Source organism: Mesitornis unicolor, unplaced genomic scaffold (genome assembly GCF_000695765.1).
Source record: "Mesitornis unicolor isolate BGI_N332 unplaced genomic scaffold, ASM69576v1 scaffold32876, whole genome shotgun sequence".
Classification (NCBI taxonomy): Eukaryota; Metazoa; Chordata; class Aves; order Mesitornithiformes; family Mesitornithidae; genus Mesitornis; species Mesitornis unicolor.
Genome location: NW_010193570.1, coordinates 4,512 through 29,510, shown reverse-complemented (window position 1 = coordinate 29,510; position 24,999 = coordinate 4,512). Strand labels below are relative to the sequence as shown.

At 37.6% G+C, this 24,999-nt stretch overlaps 1 protein-coding gene across 1 annotated transcript in view; it reads right to left on the bottom strand.

Annotated features, from left to right (window-relative positions):
- LOC104543015 (vacuolar protein sorting-associated protein 13B-like) overlaps positions 1–24,999 on the bottom strand; it is a gene marked incomplete at its 5' end in the record, with an annotated part of 51,838 nt that overhangs the window by 23,246 nt on the left and 3,593 nt on the right. Inside the window, 13 exons of the mRNA XM_010187506.1 lie at positions 454–572; positions 2,931–3,130; positions 3,735–3,862; positions 5,408–5,691; positions 6,787–6,933; positions 7,351–7,539; positions 8,536–8,737; positions 9,400–9,570; positions 10,057–10,232; positions 10,394–10,477; positions 10,632–10,895; positions 12,574–12,729; positions 22,155–22,316. Coding sequence (XP_010185808.1) covers positions 454–572; positions 2,931–3,130; positions 3,735–3,862; positions 5,408–5,691; positions 6,787–6,933; positions 7,351–7,539; positions 8,536–8,737; positions 9,400–9,570; positions 10,057–10,232; positions 10,394–10,477; positions 10,632–10,895; positions 12,574–12,729; positions 22,155–22,316 — 2,282 coding nt within the window. The remainder of the gene's footprint in view (positions 1–453; positions 573–2,930; positions 3,131–3,734; positions 3,863–5,407; positions 5,692–6,786; positions 6,934–7,350; positions 7,540–8,535; positions 8,738–9,399; positions 9,571–10,056; positions 10,233–10,393; positions 10,478–10,631; positions 10,896–12,573; positions 12,730–22,154; positions 22,317–24,999) is intronic.

The window sequence follows — 24,999 nt, the reverse complement described above, 5'->3', positions numbered from 1 at the left end:
GTGCTATGGAAGCTGAAAGGTCTTCTAAATAAGTGTTTTATAATCAAGTACAGTTAATTACTGACTGTAAGACTATTTCTACAGCCCTTGAACATCAAGCTTCCTACCAGTATGGCAGGACCTGGCTAAATACATTTTAAACTGATGAACACACTCAAAATTAATTATGATGGAAACTGTCTTTGTTAATGAACAACTCAGGACTTCTTTTTGTATCAGATATCTAGTGTTTACCCTGAAGTGACATGACTTTTGATGTTAGACTGTCTTTTTTTCAACTGTGATATACAAAGCATAACCTATGGTCTAAACATGCCACAGAGCATGCAGCAGTATCAAACAAAACAAACAGCTAAGCCAAAGTTCATAAGTCAGTTAACACTTAGAAAGCTGAGTGACCTCTCAGCACTGTTTGACAAGTTTGACAAGTCATCTTTTATGTGCTTTATGTACCTGTTGAGGTTGATCTCGACGGGTCCTGCTCTTCCTTCTGGGGCCAAGGTGATGACAACGGTTCCACACTGATGGGCAATGTCCACATAAACATAGCCAAAGCCAGTTAAGAACACAATCTAGTGGAGAGAGTTAGAAACATAAGGAATGCTACTGAAATTACTATTTTTAATGTCATAATTTGAATTAATCCTATTAATGCCTTCTGGTTGAGATCTTTTACTCGAATCATGATTCTGTTCAGGAAAAACAGAAACAGATTTCAATACTTCAGAAAATAACAGCTCTGATACTTTAAATACTTCAGTTGTACAGATGAATTTTTCATCTCATCCTTTAACTGTATAACTGAATACATTTTAATAAGAAATAACCTCTCCAGAAAGAGAGGGAGAGGGAGGAGGTGAGATAAGAAAAGAATAAATAGGAAATTTCAATTTTTGATTTTGGATTAAGAAGAAAGGCATATTCCTGGAGCTCTGCAAAAGTCTAAAAGATATTCAACATTTTGGATTCATGAAGACTTGGCTTAACTACTAAACACTGAACACATTTTTAAACCATCTAATTAGGTTTGGTGAGAACACCTTCATAAGCAAGGTGCTGCCACAAAGACATGGCAAAAGCCTATTGGAAAGCATAAAATGTCTAAAAAGGCAGGGAAAAGGGAATTTCACAACAGGTTTGTGTCTTGCTTACAGATGTGCAAACTTTCATTCTGAATAAATTGTCCTTAGGAATAAATATTCCACTTAAAAGAAATGATGGATTGATTTTGGAAGTTAATTCTGCAGTATTTCTGTGCAAGTTTTGTGGTTTTTCTAGAATACAAAAGATTAAGATCTTTTTAGGTTTGGAAAACTCACAGCAGTCCTTGTTAGAGCAAGCTGGCTTCTGTTTTCTTGTAGGGCTACTATGAACACAATTGTTTACTAGATTGCAATGACAGAAGCTATAACTTAAAGGAACGCAAAACACAAAGATAACGGGCCAGCACAGGTAAAATAAATGGTTGCTTGTCTTGCAGAGTCTTTACTGCTGTTAACAAGTCACCAGAAGGAAAAGCACTTGGAAGAAGGATCAGCACTTCAACTGATTCTTGTTATGCTATTTATAATAACCTTGTACAGATAATTACATTTTGTTCATCAGATTATGTCATACTTTTTAGAATTACATATATGAGAATTTCTAATTTTGATGTCAGTTTTAATCCTTTGCTTATCTGATAGAGATTTGCAACAGGAGAAAAAAGGACATTTACTGAATTTTCAATACACCCTCAATATTCTAAAAAAAACTCCTCACTGATCTTAAAGACTTGTAATTTAAATTCCCATTTCAGAGGACTCTGATGATAAATACCTTAATTTTAGTAAAATAATAAAATTTTCTTTCTTATAGAATAAGATATACTTATCTGTGACTAGATAGAAAGAGTACAAATTACTTGAGATCCTCTAAATCCCAGTTATTTCACAACCTGAACTGAATTATTTGTGAAGCTATTAGTATATTCCTTATTTACTTGTACTTATAGTTTTCTAAGAGAAACACTGAGAAATCCTGGGGAAATTTGCTACATGTAAACCCTAAAACTTCAGTAACAGAAGGCTACACTTTTTATTTGGAGAGTTCTTCAAGTAGACAATGATCCCCAAATGTTGTCTTAGCATCTAATTCCTTCTAGGAGCCAGATACTTATAAAGAACCCTGGTCTGGCATAACATTAATGACTGAAATGTGAAACCCTGCATTGCTTAACTGGCTTGCTGAATGAAACTGAACTACTTGCTATATAACATAACACTCAATAATCAAGAGCATTTTGTGATTGGTCCCCAGGGAAAACATCTGAAACTAGTATTTCTTTCAAAGAGCCAAGCAGTTTATGTTGATTCCATGTAAACTAATGACTTCAAAGATGGAAAAAATTCCCATCAAAAAGAATTACTCCAGTCAAGGAAGTTTTCATTTACCTCAAAACAGGAGAAAAATAACAGAAGCAAACAAAAGGGGGTTTTTGTTTTGTTTTAGAAAGACATCTGTGAAGATACAGAGGGAGAATGACAGTGAAATGATTCCTACAAGATGTAAAGATAAAAATCCTGTGATAATTAAGTTACCAAATGGAGGATTTTCCTGAGATTCTTTGCTTACAGGGGCCAGATATTTTCAGGCTCAATTTTCCAGGGAACACCTTGGCCTTGCCAGGTTGATCAAAAAGAAGTGAAAAATTCAGCACTAGAAAGCATGTATTTTTCACCTAGGTATTTTTAAAAGCAGCCAGTGGAGAAGGTAATCTGTATTCTAAAGTTTCCACAGGAAGAGGCTTAGCAAGTAGAGCCCTCAAGACTTAAACATAAAAACCTAAAACCAACAGAAAGGATATGCTTATTGCAGAGGAACAACATACTGTGTGGTCGGGAAGAAAACCGTTTATGCTGTGAACTAGGAAATAGTCTATAATGATTTACTTGTGTTCCTTGATTGTTGATGTCCACAAAATCACTCCATTCATTTACGAATTCATCAGACGACAACACTTTCAGAAGAATGCTGGGTAACAAATCTCGTGTTTTGCAATCTGGATAGCTGGAGACTTGATGGTAAAGTTCATGATGAACTGAACATTCAGCTGGAATCTTTCTACAATAAACTTCAAACTTTGGCGTATCTGAAATGTTATAAAATATATAAGATTAGGGCTTTCTAAAACCTGTACTAAATCAAAACTCACCTATGCTTCTACAAACTAGGAAGTTTCTGCCTGAAATATTACTGATAAATAAAACATTAGTTTTCTATTGGTTTTAATTTTATGTGTTCCTGGTTTTTTCCTTTTTTATGTAATTAAGATTTACATAAATAATGTTCCACTGATCATTACATTTACATACTCTAACTGGAATTTTAGCAATATGTTTTGTGTTACATTTGCAAATATGAGGAAATTTAAATGTTCCATGGGATTGAACTGATGTCAACAAAACTCCACTGCCTACAGCTTAGTTTCCTACAGCCAAGTCACCTTGACAGCTGGAACCAGGGAGACCCAAAAGCCTGGAGCCATGTAAGTCCATACTCCTGACCTCACGATTAGCCCCAAGAGCTTCCAGGCTTCAGTATCTTCCAGAGTCTCTCCCTTTGAGATAGACCTCTGTGAGGGCATCAGGTTCTTGTAAACAAAGCACATACTGAACTCAACTTTGCAGTGAAGACATAGTAAAATAATTTACACTACAACAGTACACTGTTTCTAATTACTGCATACTACCTACCTTTGAAATTCTCTTTTACAAGCAATGGAACGGAGCACCTGTTGTGGATAATTATACGAGGACTAGGATCTTCAGTAAGTGTTAGGTATGTCACGCCAAGATGCTCTTGATAAGTCAGTGCTATAGCTCTAGAACAGAAGCAGATATATTCAATTATGCATGTTTTGGATGAAATCTTTACGTATTATTACCCTGGACAATTAAAACCATTAAAAACTAGCATCTGTAAGATACTTCATGATCAAGTTCCAATTCTACAGATATTTATATACATTTAGGTAAGAAGTACATATCTCCACTGAGAATTATACTTAAACAGAAGAACATGTGGAAACAGCACAAAAAACATTATTAGAGAAGAAATAACTTCATAGAGACTACTCATGAGTTAAATTGAGCACGTGTGTTTGCAAGATGAGAGCCCCAGCCAGCAGAGATTTATATTAAATTAAAAACATGAGATTGTAGGCCCAAATTTTCAACATAAATCTTTAAAATTTTTCCAGAAGAATTTGCACGCATACTTCTCCGATACACATGAAAGAAATTTGTAACAAATACATAAATCTGTAACTGACTACTCCCCTGGAATGATCCACAATGCCACCACCCTTTCAAATGTTAATGTTATGGATCATCACTACATAAATTTCCAAATTTTTTTTTTAAACTGTTCTACTCATTAGCTACATAAAATGTCTTCAAGAATAAACACAAATTCTTTTTTGCATGTGGAAATTTATTGGCTACTTCTAAAAAACATGGCCATTTTAAAAATGCAGTCTGAAAATTTTATTAGAAACATGAGATCCTCTATGCCTGTCTCAGAATTATAAGGAATCCTTTCTTTGTTCTTCTCATTTTTAATTTTTTTTTTAAAATCTGAAGTTTGTGTGAGAATCTTCAGTATCCACAATGACACCTCTAAGACTGCAGAGGAACCCTGTGAGGGTTTGAACGATATCAAGCACTTCAGGCAAGAATAAGATCATATGGCTGGTAATATACACTGATGTAGCTTCTCTGATTTCAGCAGATGGTTTCTTGTTTATATCAGTATAAGCATGAGTAGATTCAGATATCAGGCCTGAGAACTGAATTTGGGCATGTGACAAGTCATTGGACTGTTATTTTTAACTAGCTGGATGCATTTGTTTGTAAGTGGAATGTACATTTGGATATTTCAAGCTTTAAAACTTGGAAATCTTTCCTTGAAGTCTCAAAATAATTTCATCCCTTCTTGGCTTTTCCTGTTTATCCTTGTATTATTCTTACTAAAACAGATTTTTACCTTTTATAAACAAAACCTAAATTTTGTATTGTATTATTTCACACTCTTCTTGAACTCTTAAATTGTCACCCACAAATTAAAAAAGACCATAATCTGAAACATAAAGTTTTCATGCTTTTATTTTGTATGCACGTAAAAAAATAGCAGCCCATACATTATAAAAACTGTACAACTTGTACAAGGTCATAACATTAAACCATTTATAATAAAAGCATCAAAACCATCAGAAGATAACAATTTTTAAATTAAAGTAAGACTTGCCTTTACATATGGGGGGCATGTGTTACTCTGATTTTTGCATTAATCTCTTATGTTTCTTACTAGTTGAGGCTTTATAGCAAGAAGCAAAGTTCATCATTCATGACTGTTCAGCACACTGTACCTGGTACAAAATCCACTTTCATCACAAACCCCTGTGGGCACTGCCACGCTCTGCCTGGGAAACTCCTGTTTGATGACAGCTGGAAGGCTCCACAGCTCGCAGCGGCCAGCGCAGCCGCCTGGGCTGAAACTCAGCAGCAGGCGTTTCTCAGTAGGAGGCACTCCCGAGGTTAAGGCACTGGCGTCCAACATCAGGTCCCAGCAGGTCACAGCGCTCAGCGCCTCGCTGGGTGGTGCCCTGGCTGGACTGACACTGAACACTGTGCTGTCTGGTGAGTGGAAGTCCTGGAAGGAGAAAGGTGGTGGGAGCATGACACACTGGTTCCTAACAGGACGTCTGTTCATGTTGATCTTGCACACAACAGTCTCAAGTAGATAACTGACCACAACTAACTAAAGGCTGCACTAAGTCCATTGCATTAAAAGCTATTTGGCCAAATTCTGTCTTCAGGTATACTTAAGCAGTTATCTACAGTCCACTCTCAGTTGCACAACATAACTTTTCCAAAATTAACAGTTACATCACTGTAAAATAACTGTGAGAAGAAAGTCCATTTATAGATATAAAACTAAGAATGGATTTTAGCCTCAACATTCTTTCAATTCCCCATCCCATAAGACTGCCACAAAATTCATGACGCACAAATGTAGATACCGATGTGAAGAAAACGAATGCAGAAGTAAAACAATACAGAAATAGGGAACTTGAAAAATTTGTTTATCTGCCAACTCCTGTAGCAAGTTAGACCCTGAGAACTCTTGCCACATATTTTACTATAAATGTAATCTTCAATAAATATGTATAAATGGTTGATTAAAATATATTGACCATGCATACATTTTGGTTCCTGTAAGCTAGTTCTTAAATATATTGTGTGATTATTAGAAAACTGATATTCATGATTTGATGCAGTTTGCTGAAGTACATAAACTATGGGCACGTCTCTAGTTCTTCAATTTTGTGCAGATAACTTGAATCTTCCCAAAAGGATAACAAAAAGTTTTCAGCCTGCCAGGCCAATATACCTCTTTTACACGCAAAGTCAGTAAAAATTCTGAGAACAATTTCAACAGCTACTATGGATTATGGTGCCTATTTTACAGAAATGGCCATCAGTGCCTGAACAGATGGAGAGCGGGCAGAACTAATTCTGCAACGTGCAAGAATCTCCTGCTTTGCACAGATTTCTGATCACAGTTAATTACTGCAGTTGAATTTACCCAGGATTTCGTATTTTAAAATAAAATTATATAAAGCATTTTATCATTATTACGTCTAAAGATTTCTGTTCAAGTTCTGCTATATGCAGTTGAGATCATACAATCTAAACACTCATGTACCTCAGATGGCAAACAAAACCAGCAACCACAGCACTTTACCTCTTCTCCTGAGTGGGGTTTAGAAAAAGAAAGCTGTGGTCTATAATACATTTGATATGATGTATCATTGATTATCGTTGTCTTATCTTCTATCTGTAGAATCTGTATACCTTGTCGAACCATAGAAGAAATGCAGAATTGACACAACTGTAAGATAATAAAAACGATGACGAGGTCACACAAAAAACCACAAAAGGTACTGAAATATAGTGACAGAAATGTCATTTCCTTTATAACTGTGGAAATCCTGTCTATATTAATGCATTTTGTAACTACACTTTTGAAGTTGCATCTGTCAATGTTTTCCAAACAAGACTGAGAATTCATTAATTCTTTTTTCAAGGAGTATTATCTTGATGATTTGGACAGGATGTTTTTGACAGTCTAATTCTTTAAATTATACTTCATACATTGTTTATACTCTCATTATGTTTTATACTCTCATTTATGTATTAATATGATCAGGGAGGAGCTTTTACACTGCATACATTTGATTGTTTTCATCTGCTATATGACTTTGTTTTTAAATTATAAAGTTATAAATCATGATAATTTTTTTCTAACCTTTTGATGACCTGGAAAAGCACCAAGTTTTATTTCAGCTTCAACAAAACCTTCTTCATCCAATGTTACTACTTCCCCATTATCGGCATCTTTCCATTTTGGGGAGGTCACATTGTGAACCAGCTTAATTGCCACTGATTTGTGCACGGTATTAGTGTTTGCCCAGTATATTCCAACTTGAAAAGCTTCCTGTAAGTGAAAAATGACTGATTATAATTTGTTGAAAATTTGATACACTTCTACTAAAGTTAAATGCAGTTTCCAGTATGAAATCAATCTCAATTCATCTCTTTCTCTCTCTGATTACCTCTGATGCAGGACAAGGATAGATGAAAACACAATGCAGTATGGGACTGATCCTCATGGTGGAATCAAGACCATAGTCTTCACTGAGACCCCTCTAATAGGTAGACCTTTTGTTTATTAACAGACATACATGGGGGAAAAAAAACTAGGGCAAAATAAACAGGATGTATCAGATTGCCCAACTGGAATTGACAAGCTGCTGTATCAAATTATTTTGATTCTTTCAAAAATAAAGAATATGAGGGTTGTAATAAACAGTACGTGAATAGCCAAGCTAAGATATGTGAGAAGATCCATTACACAAAACTCTCAATTCAGGAAGGCATCCTGAAAGCAGGCATCCTAAAGAATCTTCCTTCTGTGTAATTTACCCTATCCCATTAACAAATCTTTCTTGGCAGCATAAGAACTACGAAACACCTCCACCCAAAACACACTCAGACTAAATATTCCTTCCAGGCTGTCAGCTTTGCTTCTGTGCTCAACACACTTCTCAAGTGACAGGTCAACACAGCAGGAGCCAAAGTCTATATTTGGCCTTCACAGCAATTTACTTGGGCTGCTACACTATGCCCATGTTGTGGATTCATTGGCTGGATTGGAAGGAAGTAGAGAAGGCTGCTGGATCAGATGGCATGCAGGCCTGCTTCCACAGTGTCTTTCAGTTTTTAACTATGCATGCTAAAGACACGTTATTCTTCAAACATTGCTATCCAGTATGTTATGCTACACAGTGTGACAAATCTCGATTGTTATTTCTATTCATCATATGCCTAACAGACAAAGTGACTGGAAAGTGGGAATCATCTGGATTAATAACCATTCTTCAGAATCAGAATGTTTAGCATCTGTGCCTGTTAACATGAATAGCAAAGTTACCTTGAAGTTAGGAGGTATAATTACTTTCCCAGTAGGTACTTGAAGAATGATCTTCTCTCCTTCAAACAGCCAGAGATCCCACTTGGACTGATTGATAAGCAGAGCCCAAGGCAGGAGTTCTATCAGAAGAGTTTTAACACATGGTTTCCACACTGACAGCTTTACTCGCATTGGGCTATCCCACTGGGACAGTTGGTCATTGCTGTTCAAAAACAAATAAACAAGAAGATAAAGTCAAAGGAATAATTAATTCAAGATTACAAATGATGTCATTTTCAGAAATTTGAAAGGCTTTTCTGGTTTTGAAATAGAATAACAATTTCCTCTTACATTATCATTCTGGAACATACTGAGACACTGTCAGACAGATCTACCTACATGTAGGCTATAAAGACATATTTTTAACTGCATGAGCTCAATCTAAATTTGGTCAAATAAAGAAATGCCTTAATGGAATTACCACTATACTTCAGAAATAAACACGTGACTTTTGTAGTAATAAAATCACATTTCAGTTCAGTTTTTTTTCAGCAACTCTTCCTACAGCAGCTTCCTGTTTCTTTAGTGAAACAAACAGCTACTGAATCAAAATCTAGAGCTATGGTAAAGAAGGTGCCTTCACCAAAATATAGTTTCATTTTTTTAATCCTTGCTGATGCAACCTTCTCAGTGTAGTCAAGGGCAGCCTCTAGACTGACCTCCATTTTTTTCCCACCTGCAACGGATTCTGTAGCTTATATACAGAAATCAGGTAATTACTTAAAACATATTCCATGTTGCTCACATACAGTCTTCTTCAACAAGATTTCAGTTTATTCCAAAAGGCAATGCAACAACCACGAAGAAGGTTTAGCAGAGAATTACCTGTCTGAATCCTTCTTATTATATGGCCATGCAGGCTGGGGAGGATCAGTGGTGCCATAGAACTCGGACAGTATTTGGTTGGCATTGCCACCTGGATGGGATTTAGTCGCTATCTGTTTAATTAGCGTGGTTGAGATAGGAACTGCGCACTCTGATGGATCATCTTCCTCCCTGTCATTGAAAACAGATTCAGTCACTTCCGCAACAAGATCAAGCATTAGTAGTGTTAACATTTTCTTTAATGAAGCTTTCCAAGAGTAATCTGCAGTAAGAAAACTCTCAAAGTAATCATGGATAAATCAAGTTACAATGTCTAACAAATTCCTGAGCATTAACTGACATGCAGGAATTTGTTATGACACTGTAATGACTTTTGTGTCTGAGACACTTCAATATTCTGAAAAATACATTTAACGATCATTTAGAAATTTATTTTTCAAAACACAAAAATGTGAACTGCTTAAACAAGCAAATGCCAATGTTCTTAGAATAGTTATACCAACTTTAATATTTCCTATTATATCATTTCAGGCCAGATATGTTTGTTTCGTTGTATCTCCTCTGCATATGCCATACTCTTGGAAAAAATGTTAAAGTGTAAATTATTCCTTCTTTTCCATACAAATGAGCCGTTCTCAAGGAAAGTGAGTATTTTACCTGGCTTGAAATGTCAGGTGGTGTGTAAGATCAGGTTCTATATTTTGCAGTGCCTTCTCCTGTCCCTTCCCTGGAACCACTTGCGTTTCATTCAAACCCAGACTTCTTTTCTCTAAATGTATGATAATTGGGTCGGGAAGATGGCTCCTTACAATGAAAAGAGGGCTGAAAACAATCTACAAAAAGAATATAACAATTTTAGCTAATTTTAGTCCAGCATTACAATTGTTGAAAAAAGCTATTAATAAATCTCTAAAGCGGGTCATTTTGCCCTTAATTTATTATACGACACACAAGGCATAAACATTTAGATTTCAGAGACCTTAAATGTACTTACTAATCGTTGCTGCACATGAGAGTTGGGCTCTAAAGTCAAAATTGTGCACCACACATATGTAATTGAACTCTTTGAAGATGGTACCTGTATGCAGAGAGATCAGCAGCATTACACTAAAATTATCTGAGGATGATATTGTTCAATATTTCATCATATCAAATAGAAGTCTAAACACAAAGTCCCCAGTTCTCTCAGACATTTTTTATGCTATATTCCACATACCTATTTCTTGTCATACCTGAATGACAGTGCTGTGTTCTGTATGTTTAGAACTTAGACATACGTCTCGGGACCACTCTTCATCTCCTGTAGCTTTCACACTCAGTTCGGTGAGCTCATGGCTTTCTAGGACATATGAAGGCAACTTCTGCTTGGCTGCAAGGCACTTGATGTGTTCTTTAACAACAGCCTGTCCATCCTGACTAATGTAATGCTGAACCACTTTCAGTTCAATACTTTCGGAAAGGTAACTACAGACTGTCTGTCTTCCACAGATTAGGATCTAAAACACACAAAAATATGCAGCTCATACATAAATGATTGTGAAAAAGGTCAAAATTGAATTACAGAGTGAAAACCTGTACAAGAATAATCTCCCTGTTTTAGGTTGTCCCAAGCACTGCTGAAGGCGGTGAATCACAGAATCACAGAACGTTAGGAAGGGTTGGAAGGGACCTCAAAAGATCATCTAGTCCAATCCCCCTGCCGGAGCAGGAACACCTAGATGAGGTTGCACAGGAAGGCGTCCAGGCGGGTTTTGAATGTCTCCAGAGAAGGAGACTCCACAACCTCTCTGGGCAGCCTGTTCCAGTGCTCTGTCACCCTCACTGAGAAGAAGTTTCTTCTCAAATTTAAGTGGAACCTCCTGTGTTCCAGTTTGTGTCCGTTACCCCTTGTCCTATCATTGTTTGTCACTGAGAAGAGCCTGGCTCCATCCTCGTGACACTCACCCTTTAAATATTTATAAACATGAATAAACATGAATGGCAAAACATTATTTTTATTTGCCAATGTATGTGCAATTTCATAGAAACCCAAGCATTAAAACGCTTGAAATACTGCTAAGGCAGTATCTGGGCTTGAAAGAAGCATGTAACATATCCACTTCCATTCCCACTGAACTCAGCAGCACTGCCCATGGCTGACATAGCTCTGGTTTGGATTTTAAGAGTACTGTGTTGGTCTCTGAATGCTGAGTCCTTTCTGAGCAGACACAGTGACGTACTTCAGAACAAAGATTTCTACTGACAACCTCACATCCCGACACAATCCAGTGATCCAGACCTTTCAGTATGTTTTTTGCTCTGAAGCTCATCATTCCATTAAATGACTGTACCATAATTCTGTATTTAAATGCACCCACCTAGAAAATGACCAAATTAGACTTTGAATTGTTGCTGTCCGTCATACATTATTTATTGTAGAACATATATCTGACTTTTTCTAAGCTATACAGCTTAGAAACAACATTCCATGTGTATCCCCGCTACAACCATATTCATTTACTTTTCATTAATGAGGGTGCACACCATAGCTACAACCAAACCAAGCAAAGTCTCAGCAGGGCTTTTGGTGACGCCAGGCACTGTTCTTGTCTGATCAGTTGTGTTTCTGTTGTGCAGCATAAGGCCCTCTGATGTTTTCATGAGCTGAACACGTTATGGCCACCACATGCTCTGGCTTCTGCCAATGCAGGCAGAATGACTGCAGTGTTCTTACAGATCTCTTTACAAAGATAGGATGCGAAAAGGTACTGCACAGCAGCCTGTTTTAAAATGTTAATTTGGTCATTACTTCTCTTTATAACAATATGAAAGCCTGAATTACAACCCAGAATAAGATATGAATAGCTTCTTAAAAAAATACAAATTCTCCTTCTCAAGAGCTTAAAACATGGAAGAGATTGTGTAACCTAGCACTGTCAGAATTTACAAACCATGTAAAGGAATGTTTACTGGAACATGTAAAATGTGTGGTGGTAATTGAGCTTTTAAATGCTAAGATCCATACCAAAGTGAAGAAAAAGAGTTGTAAAAACTCTCAAAAATGCCCCCAGAAGACTGTTATACTTGTCTTTTTGCAGATCCCAGCAGGAGACAATAAATAAAGTGACTAATTTATGAATACATAACAGTTTAAACTACTCATGTTATTTTTTCCAAACTGGATCAAATACTTACTAGCTTTTGCACTCCACTGAGCTGCTCAACCTTGATTATAAGTGATGCTGTCCGGCCCTTGTACTGAATAGTACGAATAAAGGTCCCTGTATTGTCCACACTGAATGGTTCAGACCACCGCCAGTTTCCCCAGCCTTCAATACAGATGTGTAACAGCTGGAAAGAAAGCAATTACTACTTCAGTACATAACTGGGAAAATAGGATAGGAATTCCCATGACAGGGAAATATTCTTGGTTTTAAAACTCAGCAATGCCAAGCACATCAGTTCTCTGAATGATCCACTTATTTTGTGCTTTCAGATACGAACAGAAGAATCAGCAATACCGTAAGAAGGCTCTGCACCATGCATTTCTATACATTACCTGCTTTAACAGTGTATTTAGGATGGTAAAATCAAGCACACAACTGTTCAAAATAAAGGTTATAAAGATTAGAGAGCATAAAACAGGAAATAAGAGATTTTCTTTACTGCCCTTGAAATTGTTCTAGAAATCCACCCTCTTTATTACCAGCAAGGTGATATGGAATGCAGGTCCAGGCCAGATTTTTGGCCTTCAGAATAAGACAGAAAATTACAAATGTCCTTCCCTTCACAATAAAGAAGAATGCAAATCTGTTTGTATGTATACTGGTATAGCTCAGAGATATATGTGTGTTAAATGTAGAACTTTGCATATTGCTGAGAGATGGGAAACATCTCATTTCTTACACAAATGTGGTGGCAAGTTCAAGCTTGACTGCATGAAAAGAAATTTAACTGCATAATTATACTCCCTATGTGATTTATTCCGGAAAAGGAGTGGCTTTTTTCCAGTTTAACTAAAATCACTTCCAGAGCAATATAGTCTTTCATCATCTGAAGAGACTTTCATCCATTTACCCACCATACAAACTTACCTCTATCCCATGGAGATTCTTTAAGCCAGAGTAGTGAAAATTGGTACTGTTCCATGTAGGTCAATGAAGTTACATAAATTTACGCCAGCTGAAGATCTGGCTATTTAGTTCTGCATAGATCTTTTGTGGCTGTGCAAACTCAAGAATGTGAGTTATATATAAGGGATCAAAGCAGTAAGCATTCTGGGTAAAATTTATTCTTTGCAGAGGGCCAGCACAGAGCCTAAGCATCACGTAAGTCCTTTAAAACAGTTATATAAAAGGCCTTGTGGGAATTCTCTCTTGAGGATTGAATTTCACTCTGATTTTGGACATCTGTCATTAATTAATTTAAGTAATTGAGAACAGGATCAGGCCCAAGTTTGATTATTTACATGTGCAAAAACTGAAACTTGTAAATAATATTTTCTCCCGTGATTTGCTTCCAAAGAGAGATAGCACTGGCCATCATAGATCTGGCCAGTTGGACTTAGTGAATGGCTGGGTGTTGGGGTTTTTTCATTGTTTTAAGAAACAACCGCAGCAACAACTTTCAAAGATATTACAACTCAGTAGCCTGTTTGCAATTTGTGGTATCCTCAGCACAAGTTACACACAGAACAATAACATCCATTCAGTGGGTGGCTTTTGAATTTGCAAGAGTGATGACTGTTGCATTCAGATTCAAATTAGTTTTAGGCTGGAAGCACAAAGGCTAATATGTGCCAGGGTGCACATGGGCATGCATCTGGATGTGCAAATGCGTGGGCACAGCTTTATACTCAAGAATTCGTTGAGGGAAGCTGTGCACTAGGACACTCAAACCCATAAACAAACACGTCGCGTTGATTCCTAAGTATTAGTTACAGAAAAGGAAAAACAAAACAACACAAAAAATCCAACTGCAGTGGCTGGAATCAGTTCAGTTTCTTACAGAGGCAGTTGGGAATAAATCTCATCACATACGAAAACTAAGAGAAACAAGGAAACTGTTTACTTTGGAGAGACTGGTAGCTGGAAATGACAGCCAAAAAATAAGAAAAGGTACTAAGTGGTCAGTCTCAGCTCAAAGGCACACAAAATACAGTGAGCTCCAAAGACAGATGTCACATAAATGCCATAATTTATGATTAGTAATTGTACATAGCTCCAACATTAGGATGTCTCCCACCCTGTATAAACAGCTTTGCTCATGAGTTGAATGTTCCCAAGGAGCGCGCTGTCAGCTTTCCATGAGCAGTTATTAGCTCCCAAATGCCGCCTTGCTAATTTTCTTTGTAGCGCAACAATCAGTCTGCATTTAACTTCACAGTTCAGAAAGAAAAATAAAAAGAGCTATTATCATATGTGGGCAAATTCTTATTTTATAAACATACTATTTGTATACTGGGAAGTGCTACATATAAAGGGAACAGCTGTTGTAAGTTATTTTAAAGATACCTAATATATTTACATTAATGACATAACAATATAAGAATTGGGTACTGCGTACGTTTATTTTTGAGCCAAGAAACTGCATTCCATGAAAACGCAAAGGGATCTCTGGGTGAATCAGTTATTTAATAGTGAGATTTCTGGAAAACGTGGCTAGAAGTAATTAGCAAATGACACTAAGTGATATAGAGATATATGGCAGGAAATAAAAATTGAAGCAATTTTACGAAATTAAGTAATCAGTTGTTAACATTATTTCAGCAGAAGACGTCATAATAGATGGTGTTAGATACTCAACAAGACAGAACTCTAACATTATAAAACTGGCCTAATACTACAGATTCACAGAAATTGCCATGTAACTGCCTTTCATTTATCAAGCTTTAAGTAAATTCTCAGTATATATTAGACACTCTGCTTAAAAAAACTTCAACAAGTATCACTAAGTACAGTACATATACTAGGGGAAAAGAGAAGTCATTGCAAAAACATACAAAAAATATTCAATGGACTTCAAAAGCATTCTAACAAATATAATCCAGCAATTTATAGCTTAGAGAGAATTTAAAACAGACTATCTAGTGTATATATGAACAAAAGCACTCATTTGTGTAACCATTTGATTTCTGCATTTTCTGTTAGGGAAACATATCAACAGATAACACAGAGTTTTTGTTTTGACTAGACTTAACAGGGTTTGGATCTGTAATTCTGAGCCATTATCAATTTCTGTTTCGAGAGGGATAGAAATTGCCTTCAGGGAAGCAGACTAAGATGAGGCTGCTCCTACTGAAGCGAGTGGCTAGAAAAGCTGTATTCTTTATCATGTCTCTTCACAGAACATTTCTATGCACTCCTGAAAAATTATGTAGGTTTTCAGCTAGATGTGTGAGTGAAGGATATGATCTGAGTAAATAAAGCTAAGTGTCATATGACGAAGCATGAAGACGAAAATGGGGGATTAAAAATGAGACTAAGAATGGAGCCCGTCCAGAAAAGGCAGCATTTTCCAGCTGTATAAGTAATTTAAAGCTTGTGCCCTCAAAATGCTTAGTGATACAAATTCAATTTCTGCTTTGCTTGTACATCCACCAAAGTTAACTTGGTTTCACTGTTGTTAGATTATATCTGTCTTCTAAGTTAAACTATAAAATGCTTTTTGGGAAGAATAAGGGTTATTGCTCTCAACTCTGAGAGACTGGGAGGAATCAAGTGAGGACCTGGTTAATGGTGTGGAAGCAGTTGGTTATTTCAAAAGACATGAGACAATAAAATAAAAGCTGCGATGATGCAGCAGCACAGAGGAAATGGAGATCTGGAGATGGGAACTGAATTCTAAGACTTGAAGCTAAAGCGATTTTTAATGGGAAAAATAAAGGAGAAGGATGATCGGTACTTTCTGGTTGTGTATTCAGGATACAAGGTGGCCCCTGACCAGGATTAGGACTTACAGCAGTAAAGCCAATTAGTATTTGTGAAAACAGTGAATGAAATGTTCATTCTTTACATTGACAGCTGCAGCAGCCACCAAACCAGTTTGGCTTCATTTTCTCATGGGACCTGGAGATCTGACCAGTTCTACACCATTGTCCCTTGTAAGACAAAAGGCCAGCATGGAGCATGAGAGAAAGCAATTTCCATCACCCTCACACTGGCTAGTAGAAAAAAGTTCACACTTGACAGACAAACTCTGACCCGCGGCAGCTCCTGGAGGTGCTGTGAGCCTCAGCACAGCCTGGAAAGCAGGCCTGAACCTCACAGGTACAAACTAGCTCTGCACACTGTGGGAAAGAAGGTTAAGGAACAGCAACCAAATCATGAGGATTCACGTGATTCATGGATAGTATCAATCTCTATCTGCCCTGGATATTATCTAGGAAGTCAATTACATATAATATAACCATTGATTTTGAGTGTAGGACTGCAAAGGAAAGTAACAATATATTTCTCACTTCTTGAATCATGTAAAATAACATGATTTTTTTTTTCCTGATGTTTTTCTGTAAATGACCGGGGAGAATTATGTAAAGTAAAGAAGGCTGTGCAGAGAATCTGTAACATCCTTAAACAATAAAACAGGAAAATATCCTGATAATAACTTGATACATAAGTCACAGTTTCTAAGTTTGAACCCACAGAGCACTGTATATTATCCTACACTTTACATAACCCAGTACCTGAAAGTATGGCAACTTGGAAGTAAATAACAATGAATTATGATCCTGCTGGAGATGCAACATAGATAAAAATTTGGCTTCAGGAGAACAAGGAGGAGATTCTTAAAGCTATTTCCAAATCTACAACTGTCTTTAAAAATTATGTTTATAAAATTCTAGCAGAAGTTGTGCTTTGCAGGCACACTATTCAAAAGAAGAGAAGAAAAACTTCAAACAGGTTCCAGTGAAGGTATTATTTATGTGCTAACTACTACTAATATCAAGAATTTATAAATGTACATGCAGAGGAATAGAAAAGCAAGTGATGGAGATACTTTTCCCTCTAATTCCATACAAGTAGCAAGAAAGTGGCACATAGCTGTTTCAGGCATATTTACTTACTTTGATAAAAAATAAATCTATTTTGTTAATAACCAGTAACTGGGCCACGTTCTCATTGCCCAAATCAACATTGAAACTGATTTTTACCCACTACGCCTGTTGCTTCAAGTTAAGGATGCTGAAAAGTGAAAACGGGCTGCTATTATAACCCTGGGAGAAGACTCTGCAGAAAGGTTTAGGAGCTGCTACTTTAAATGCAGACTTCAGCCATGCAACACCATGTTTTGCAAGGAAAGCAAAATATCCATTATTCTTTGCTTCTTCAGAGTACTCTGCTGAAGTTTGGGCGTGGGGGAAAAGCACTAGTAATAACTACCATGTTATAGAGGATTTTTGCTGTTTATTTGCAAGCAAATAATTTCTGTAGAATACAATCAGGAGACTCCCCCAGGAATAGCCAGTTTTTACATTTGGGACTCTCCAACTGCCTACTGTCCTGCAAGACAGAATTCCTTAACTCGACGTGAATTGCTAGGAGGATCTGATCTCTTCTAACTTCAGAGTTTTACCCTGTGTATCATATGCTCCAGTTCTTCTCCTACAAAACACAGCTGTCTTGGAGACAAACATGACTTTTGACATAACTGGGGCCCATCCCACAAAGCAACTTGAAGATCAAGATAAGGAGCGCAGACTGGATCCAATAATAACGTAGGAGCCAGTGTTGTCTGTAGAGCACAAGAGTGATGTAGCTTCTCTCCCCTTTTAATGATGTCTAACAGACCTCTAACTTTCATTAAAATCTGCAAAAGCAACTCACGAGGTCTGGCAACTTTTGCTAGAATTGCTTAAACCTCAAATATCATCAGTTTTGGACTTTCCCCAACTCTGAAAGGGACCATATAGTTGGGGGGTATCTTATCCCTAAGGAAGGTCAAAACCTCATGAAATCTGAGGAAAACATGGGGGATGGAGCGGAGTAGAAGGGCGAGCATTGGACCTCAGACTTATTACTGAAATATTAGCCAAACTAGCGAGACTTGCAGGAATCAGAGTGAAAGTTAAAAGGGAAAGGTTAGGTTCCCTGAAATGTAGAAGATCCGGGCTGGGAAAAAACCAAGGAAGGAAGGAGCTTTAAGTTAAGCCAAACAGTTGGAGGGACGTCATCAATAGCTGATAAATCCAAATCCTTGGTGTGCTATAGCTGTTTTCATAACATGGAAAAGTTGAACAATTTTTAATTATAGCCTGTAGTAGCTTTATTAATATAAAAATTAATTCTCAAGGTAAAGAGAGCATCATATAACTACCTGCTACTACAAAAATAACTTATTTTAGGTATATATATTTAATTGTGTTAAATAATTCAAATGGGCAATTACTGCATCTCTCACTATGCTTAATTAGCAAAAGAAAAATGGAGAATTTTATTGATGTGAATGTGAAAGAAATACAATCCTTTTAAAACTATTTATTTTCATTTAACTGAACTGCCTTGCCATACTAAAAAAACATTTTGCAGAGGTTAAATAAAGTATTTCATGGCAACTGCTGCTTCTTAGTGCCTGTGTAACAAGAAACATGAGCCAGCCGAAGTTGTGCAAGTTGGTTTTCTTTCCCAGTAAGAGAATGTGGTATCTAAGACCTTGTCCTAACTCATTTTATCCCCAAGAGTAAGTCAAGTAAGTCAAGTATGAACTAATGCCTGGAGGGAAGTCCCTGACTCCAGAAGTATGGTTTATTTCACATTTATCTCACAATCTGCTCTCAGAGTTCTTAAAATTCACTAACTTGGCAAGTTGGGAATTATCATGAGAAATGAAATAATTTCATAACTATGAAGTCATCTAGCATTCCATGAATATGACACTTGGAGGGTTTGTCCATGCTTGGGCACTATTCTGACCTTTGGATAATAAGCTGTTAAGATAGTTTTGCATGGAAACTATTAGAAAAGTGCCATAGCATAATAGGGACAACCTGATGTCTTAATTGAGTCGTCGTTTTCATTTCAAGGATTTTTATCAATAGTTGAGAAAATTTACATGACAACATTTGTAATGATATTTAAACAAACTTATTTTGTATGACCTAAAATGACAAAGGATTGTGAAGCTCAGACGAACTACCTTTCTGAAGCATGCAAAACTTACAGTGATTTGTATTTAACATTAAGAAAACAAACAAGGCTTATAGATGGACACCAAGATTCTCTGACCTTTGTAAAGAAAATTTGCTTCTATCTCTACAGTATGTGGGAAACTTGTGCTTCCGTATATTTTCAGCGAAATTACCTCAGTGCCATTTTTAAGTCTCTGAATTTCCCAGCAAGAGATGGCTGTTCAAAAATGTTAAAGGAGTAGCAATACTCTTGAAAATAGTCCAAGGGCTGGGACAAGGGAGGTAGAGCCCCCTACTAGAAGAGCCTGCTGGCCAGCAATGTGGTTGAGTCAAGAGTGAGCTGTTAGCTTTGCCATCTCCTGGGACGTGGGAATCCAACATGATACTCCCAACTGTTTATCAGGCCAGTTCTTCAGTGAATCTGAATCTGACCAGAGCAAAACAGAATGGGGAAACCCCTTGACATCACCAACTTTCTGCTAAAGAATGAATATCCAAAAAATGAATCTGAAGCTCCTACTGCCACCTCACCCACTCTCTAGGGTGTAATTAGGTCTTCTGCTGGACTTTTCCACCTTTCACCCTGCACTTTTTTTTCATTTACTCAGAAACTTACATAGCAGCCACAAAATTGAGTATTTTGCACTGCTCAAGTCTGTCACTGAAAGGACGAGCTAAAGATTAATGTTTTAATAATTAAGTTTTCGAGGTGTTGGATGGTTAACACCATATGTTATAAGGTGGTCTTTAGCAGTTCGGCTGCAACTGACAGAAAGTATCAGCAGCAAGCTGCAATTTTATCGCTTTTACTTTTCACTTTGCTTGAGATAATCCTCATTTTCAAAACTCTTTTCAGTTTGCACCATTATCAGATATACACTGTTATTAGAAATACACCATTATCAGAACTACACCATTAGTAGAACTATCTAGAATGATGGTCAAAAAGAGGATTCTCCCAACTGAGCAATTTCATATAAGTAACCAGAAAATGGACAGGTAAAAACGTTAAGAGGAAAGTCTCACTTAGTTCTGGTTTTATTTATAATTGTTTTAAACATTTCCTTCTTTTTCCATGTGTTTATGAAAAAGTTTAAACTATTTTTTGGGTGGTGGCTACAAAAGCAAAGGCTAATTGGTTATGAAACACGGGTCACACTTAGCGAGCTTTCGACAAGCCTGGTTGTTCTTTCTCCCTCACACAACCAGAGAAAGTTATGTCAAATTGTAACCCAAGTGCGAGTGCTGTCACCTTGGGGATCCTGTCTCACAATCTGACACTGGCCCAATGGCACAGAGCACCATCACCTATTTGAGTTGGGCTAGGGCATCACAGGTGTTCTGCTTGTATGAGAAGACATATGCCCTTTCTGAAAATGTGACAAGGGACGTACAGTTCTCCAGTGTCTCTAAGTCTTCAACAGTTCCTCTCTGTGCACTATTGCACCAGCGCATACGGTTTATAACAACTCCTCTGTTGCTGGAGTGAGATGGACCTTTATGAGCCTGCCTTCCTCTTAACCTACGCCTTCACTTCAGTGTCAACTGCAACTGTTTACTGTGGCTGAATTCGCTCTGCACAGATTACCGCATTCATGTAAAATCCAGTACTTTTGCATATCCACCAACTGACATATGAACAAAAAACACAGTAAATTTGCCATCTCTGCCTCCCAGTGAAACTTGAAACTCATCAGCAGTGAAAGTGGGCACAGCTCCTGTTCAGAATTACCACCCAAACTTCACTTTCTTTCTCACATGCTAAGGCCGGTATTTTCCAGGTCTCTAAGGGAGTTAGAAACCCCCCCATCCACTACACTTCACTGCTAGGATTTGTAAAAATTTCAATAACTCTTCAGCGCAGGACTGCTGCTCAGCAAGGGGTGGCACAGGTCTCTAGTCTCCCACTCAGCGGGAGCTGGGTAATATTAAAAAGAGAAAAGGAATGGCTTTGGTGTCTCATAAACACTTTTTTTTTTTTTAAGATTTAAATTCTTGCCCGATCTTGAATTAAGATGAAAAGTCCATTTTCACCACCGCTCAAGAAAACCAACAACATGGTTTCATTGAAGTATTTCCTGTTGGTAATTTTAAAATGCTTTATTTCAGTTTCAGTGTTTATCCTTAAAAACAAAACACCCAAGAAACAGAAACTGCATTATTTAAACTATATAAGTGGGGTGTTTCTGACAATTTCAAATCCTTTCTAATGCAAGCACAAGCTGAGTTGAGAGATTTGTCCAGTTTGACCCTGTTCTGCAAACAATTTCAGTGAACAGATGCTTCTGGTAAAAACAATTCATTAAAAAAATTCCCCAAACCTCTAATGTACATCACAGAAAACAGACACCGATCACTTAGTTATAAAAACCTGGCAAGCGATCTTCCTATGCTTTTTTTCAGAAGCTTCAGTTTCCACAACCGCTCAGTTTTACAGAAAGTGGTCGTGCACATCCAGTTCTACCCTGGAGTAACTTCTAAACACATCTGGCTTTCCTCACTCTTTGTTTACCTTTCCTCCCTGATGCAGCCCCAGTGTGTGGCTCCTGAAAGAACCGGAGCATTAGAGATAGTTGAGAGCATAGAGAAAACCAGAGAATCAATGCATAAAGCCACCAGTCAGCTTTAGCAGTTGCTGTTTCTGACGTACCTGTGGGGACTTGTGAGAGCGCCAGCTGTACTGGTGACTGTGGAGACTAGCCAGCAAAATATTTTCATCAGTATCCACCTGGCCAAACCGCAGTGTCTCTTGTGTGTCATTACAGATCACAAAATGGCTGAAGACCAACTCCTCTGCCTCAGGGCACTGGTTCTGAAAGGAAAGGGATATGGGAGCCAGTAAGCATCAGATTAATTGCAAGACATTTGGCAGCTGTCTGCCCAGTGGCGACTGTTACAGTACAGAAATGCGTCAGGATCTCTTGCCATTAGCTTTGCTCTCATAGTACTCTATTCTCTGCAAAAACTAGTGTTTGGTTTGACAAAATACATCCTAAGACTTAAAATATTTTACTTCATGTTTCTGTACTGCAAGTTTTAAAAGATCTAAAACTACAATAAACACTAAATATCCATCTTATGTAAAAGACTTCAACAGAATTAAATTCAGTTGGAAATGACATGTCACATAGGGCAGGTGGGGCACTACCGGTTGAGCAGAGAGGCATGAAGAGGTTTCTCCATGCTTGATAACTGATCCCTCAAGTCAAAAGGCTGCACTTCCTCTTCCCCAGCTGCTGCTTCTACTTTGCAATGTTGCTGTGGATCAGCAGCAGAAGATTCTCTGTCTCCTGACACCGCAGCACTTAAAAAAATAACTAAGGAAAAAGCAGGAGACATGGGGAGAGTATTTTCACAGCTTCACAAGGCTAGTTTGAAAATGCATCATGCAATTTGACAATCTAACAGGAAAAATCCAAAACTATCATAGGTCTTAAAAGTATTTTAGATTTTACTATACTTTTTCTCCTGCTTGCAGCATCCTTCCATCCCTCTCTTCCTGCTTTTCATCTGGCTGCTTGTCACTCTGTTGACACAATGAGACTATATGATAGTCACAAAAATAACCAGAGCTACAGGTCTGCCGCCCCTGAAGGCATGGACTATAATCCCCGATATGGGAGAGGTCAGAGTGTGAATGACAATTTGATTTGGAGATCACCTCTCATATATTCCTGTCCAAGTCACTACTGGGCTGGCACCTTCCACTTACAAGCCACTATCTAGCAACCGTAACAATTACTCCAGGAAAGCAACACTTGGATAGTCTTCATGCAATTTAATGGATACAACACAAAGAATTAATCTTCTTGTGCTTTTCGTCACCTCTTTTTGACCCATCTTTCCTAGCACACATTTTTGACAATGCTTTATTGTTGGTTGGTTCCCTTCTCTCCACAATATAGCCCAGCTGCTCTTTTCTCATCCTTTCTTCCCATGACATTTTCTCTAACTTATGAGACCTCCATGGTCTTTGAGAGCTGATTCTGTTTCCTCTCTTTGCTCTCTCAGTGGACCTTTTAAACGGACATAATGAAGCTAGCACCTCCTCTGTCTATGATCATATGGGTCTCCAGTTCTTTGATAACTGTGCCTGGAAGCCTGCAGAAATTCAGACATCAAACAAGAGAGAGAAAAAACTACTTCCTCATAGATCCCTATGGATCCTTAGTTATCCATGAAAAAGTTTGATACTTTGCTTGTAGCACATTGCTGGGTGATACACATGGAACAGATTTCCTGAAAAGAGAAGTGTGCAAGGTATGTCCAATTTAGCATCCTTGAATGCATGTTCACTACTGTTATTAACTTCAGAAGAACCTAAGGTGCAGGTTGCAATTCCTTTTGTGACTGAATGTCAGAATGGTTGGCTGGGAGTGTTTGTACAAAAAATTATAGACCCTAGGAGTATTTAAGCATGAGAATATTTAAATTAAGGCTTCTCTCCAAATCTTACAAATTCTTCCGCATAAGATCAGGTATCTTCTATGAAACAAGAATCAGGTGTGCATAACCAAAATCTCACTTTTTCAAAGCAGTAAAATTCACTACAGAGCAATATGTCTGTATCACATTCAGTAGCAGATCCCGGGTATGCTAAAGGCTGACATTTACAGTGCCACTTCAGAGTACAGAGTTTATTTTGGCATTTTCTAGTGATAGATCTATGACTTTTTACTGTCAAGCTGCCATACCCACATACCCAAAAGTCTACCACAAATAGATATATTTTCCTGTTACAGCTTTGCAAAATGTTCTTTTTGAAAGGGAGGATTTACTATCGATAGAGCCTACCATGTTGTTACAGTCAAACCTAGGTATAATACCAGGGGACTTTAAGAAATTTTTTTAGTCCAATACATTTTCTTGCTGGTTACACAGACTGGAAGAACACCACCAGAAGATGATGAACTTCCTTCTTGTTAACTAACTATTACTGTCAAACTGAGTTAACATAAATTGCAGGTTCTTGCTTATTCTGAAGAGAAAAGGGAAACTAGCAAGCTTCATTTTCCTTTTTGCCTTCAGTTTTTGGCATGCACAGAACTCCTAAACTGTACTGGGGGAATATTATCCCAATGGGAATTATTAATAGACTTGCACACATTTTGGTGCTGATGGATGACTAGTCTTAAATGCTAGGTTTGCTACCAGAATACACTGCTTTTAGCAGCAATGCCTCATGGAGTGAAGCAAAAGATATATTTTAAGCTAAATTTTATAACAGTTCCAAAGTTTTAACCAAGGAAACACCAAGATTTCTATAATTAACTGCTGCATGCTGCCAGGGTTAAGAGAGAGAGCTACTGATGCTCCAAGTCTTGATAGTAACAGCTGACTAAAGGACAGCCAAGGAAGCTTGGGGCTGCTTTAGCTCAGTACGGCAACTGCGCATTGCACAGGTGAGATTCGCTGCTGAAGTGTGACAGTAGGAGCTTCTACAGCAAGCAGAAAGGGACAAAAGAAATCAGCAAAAGGAGAGAGCAAAGAAAACT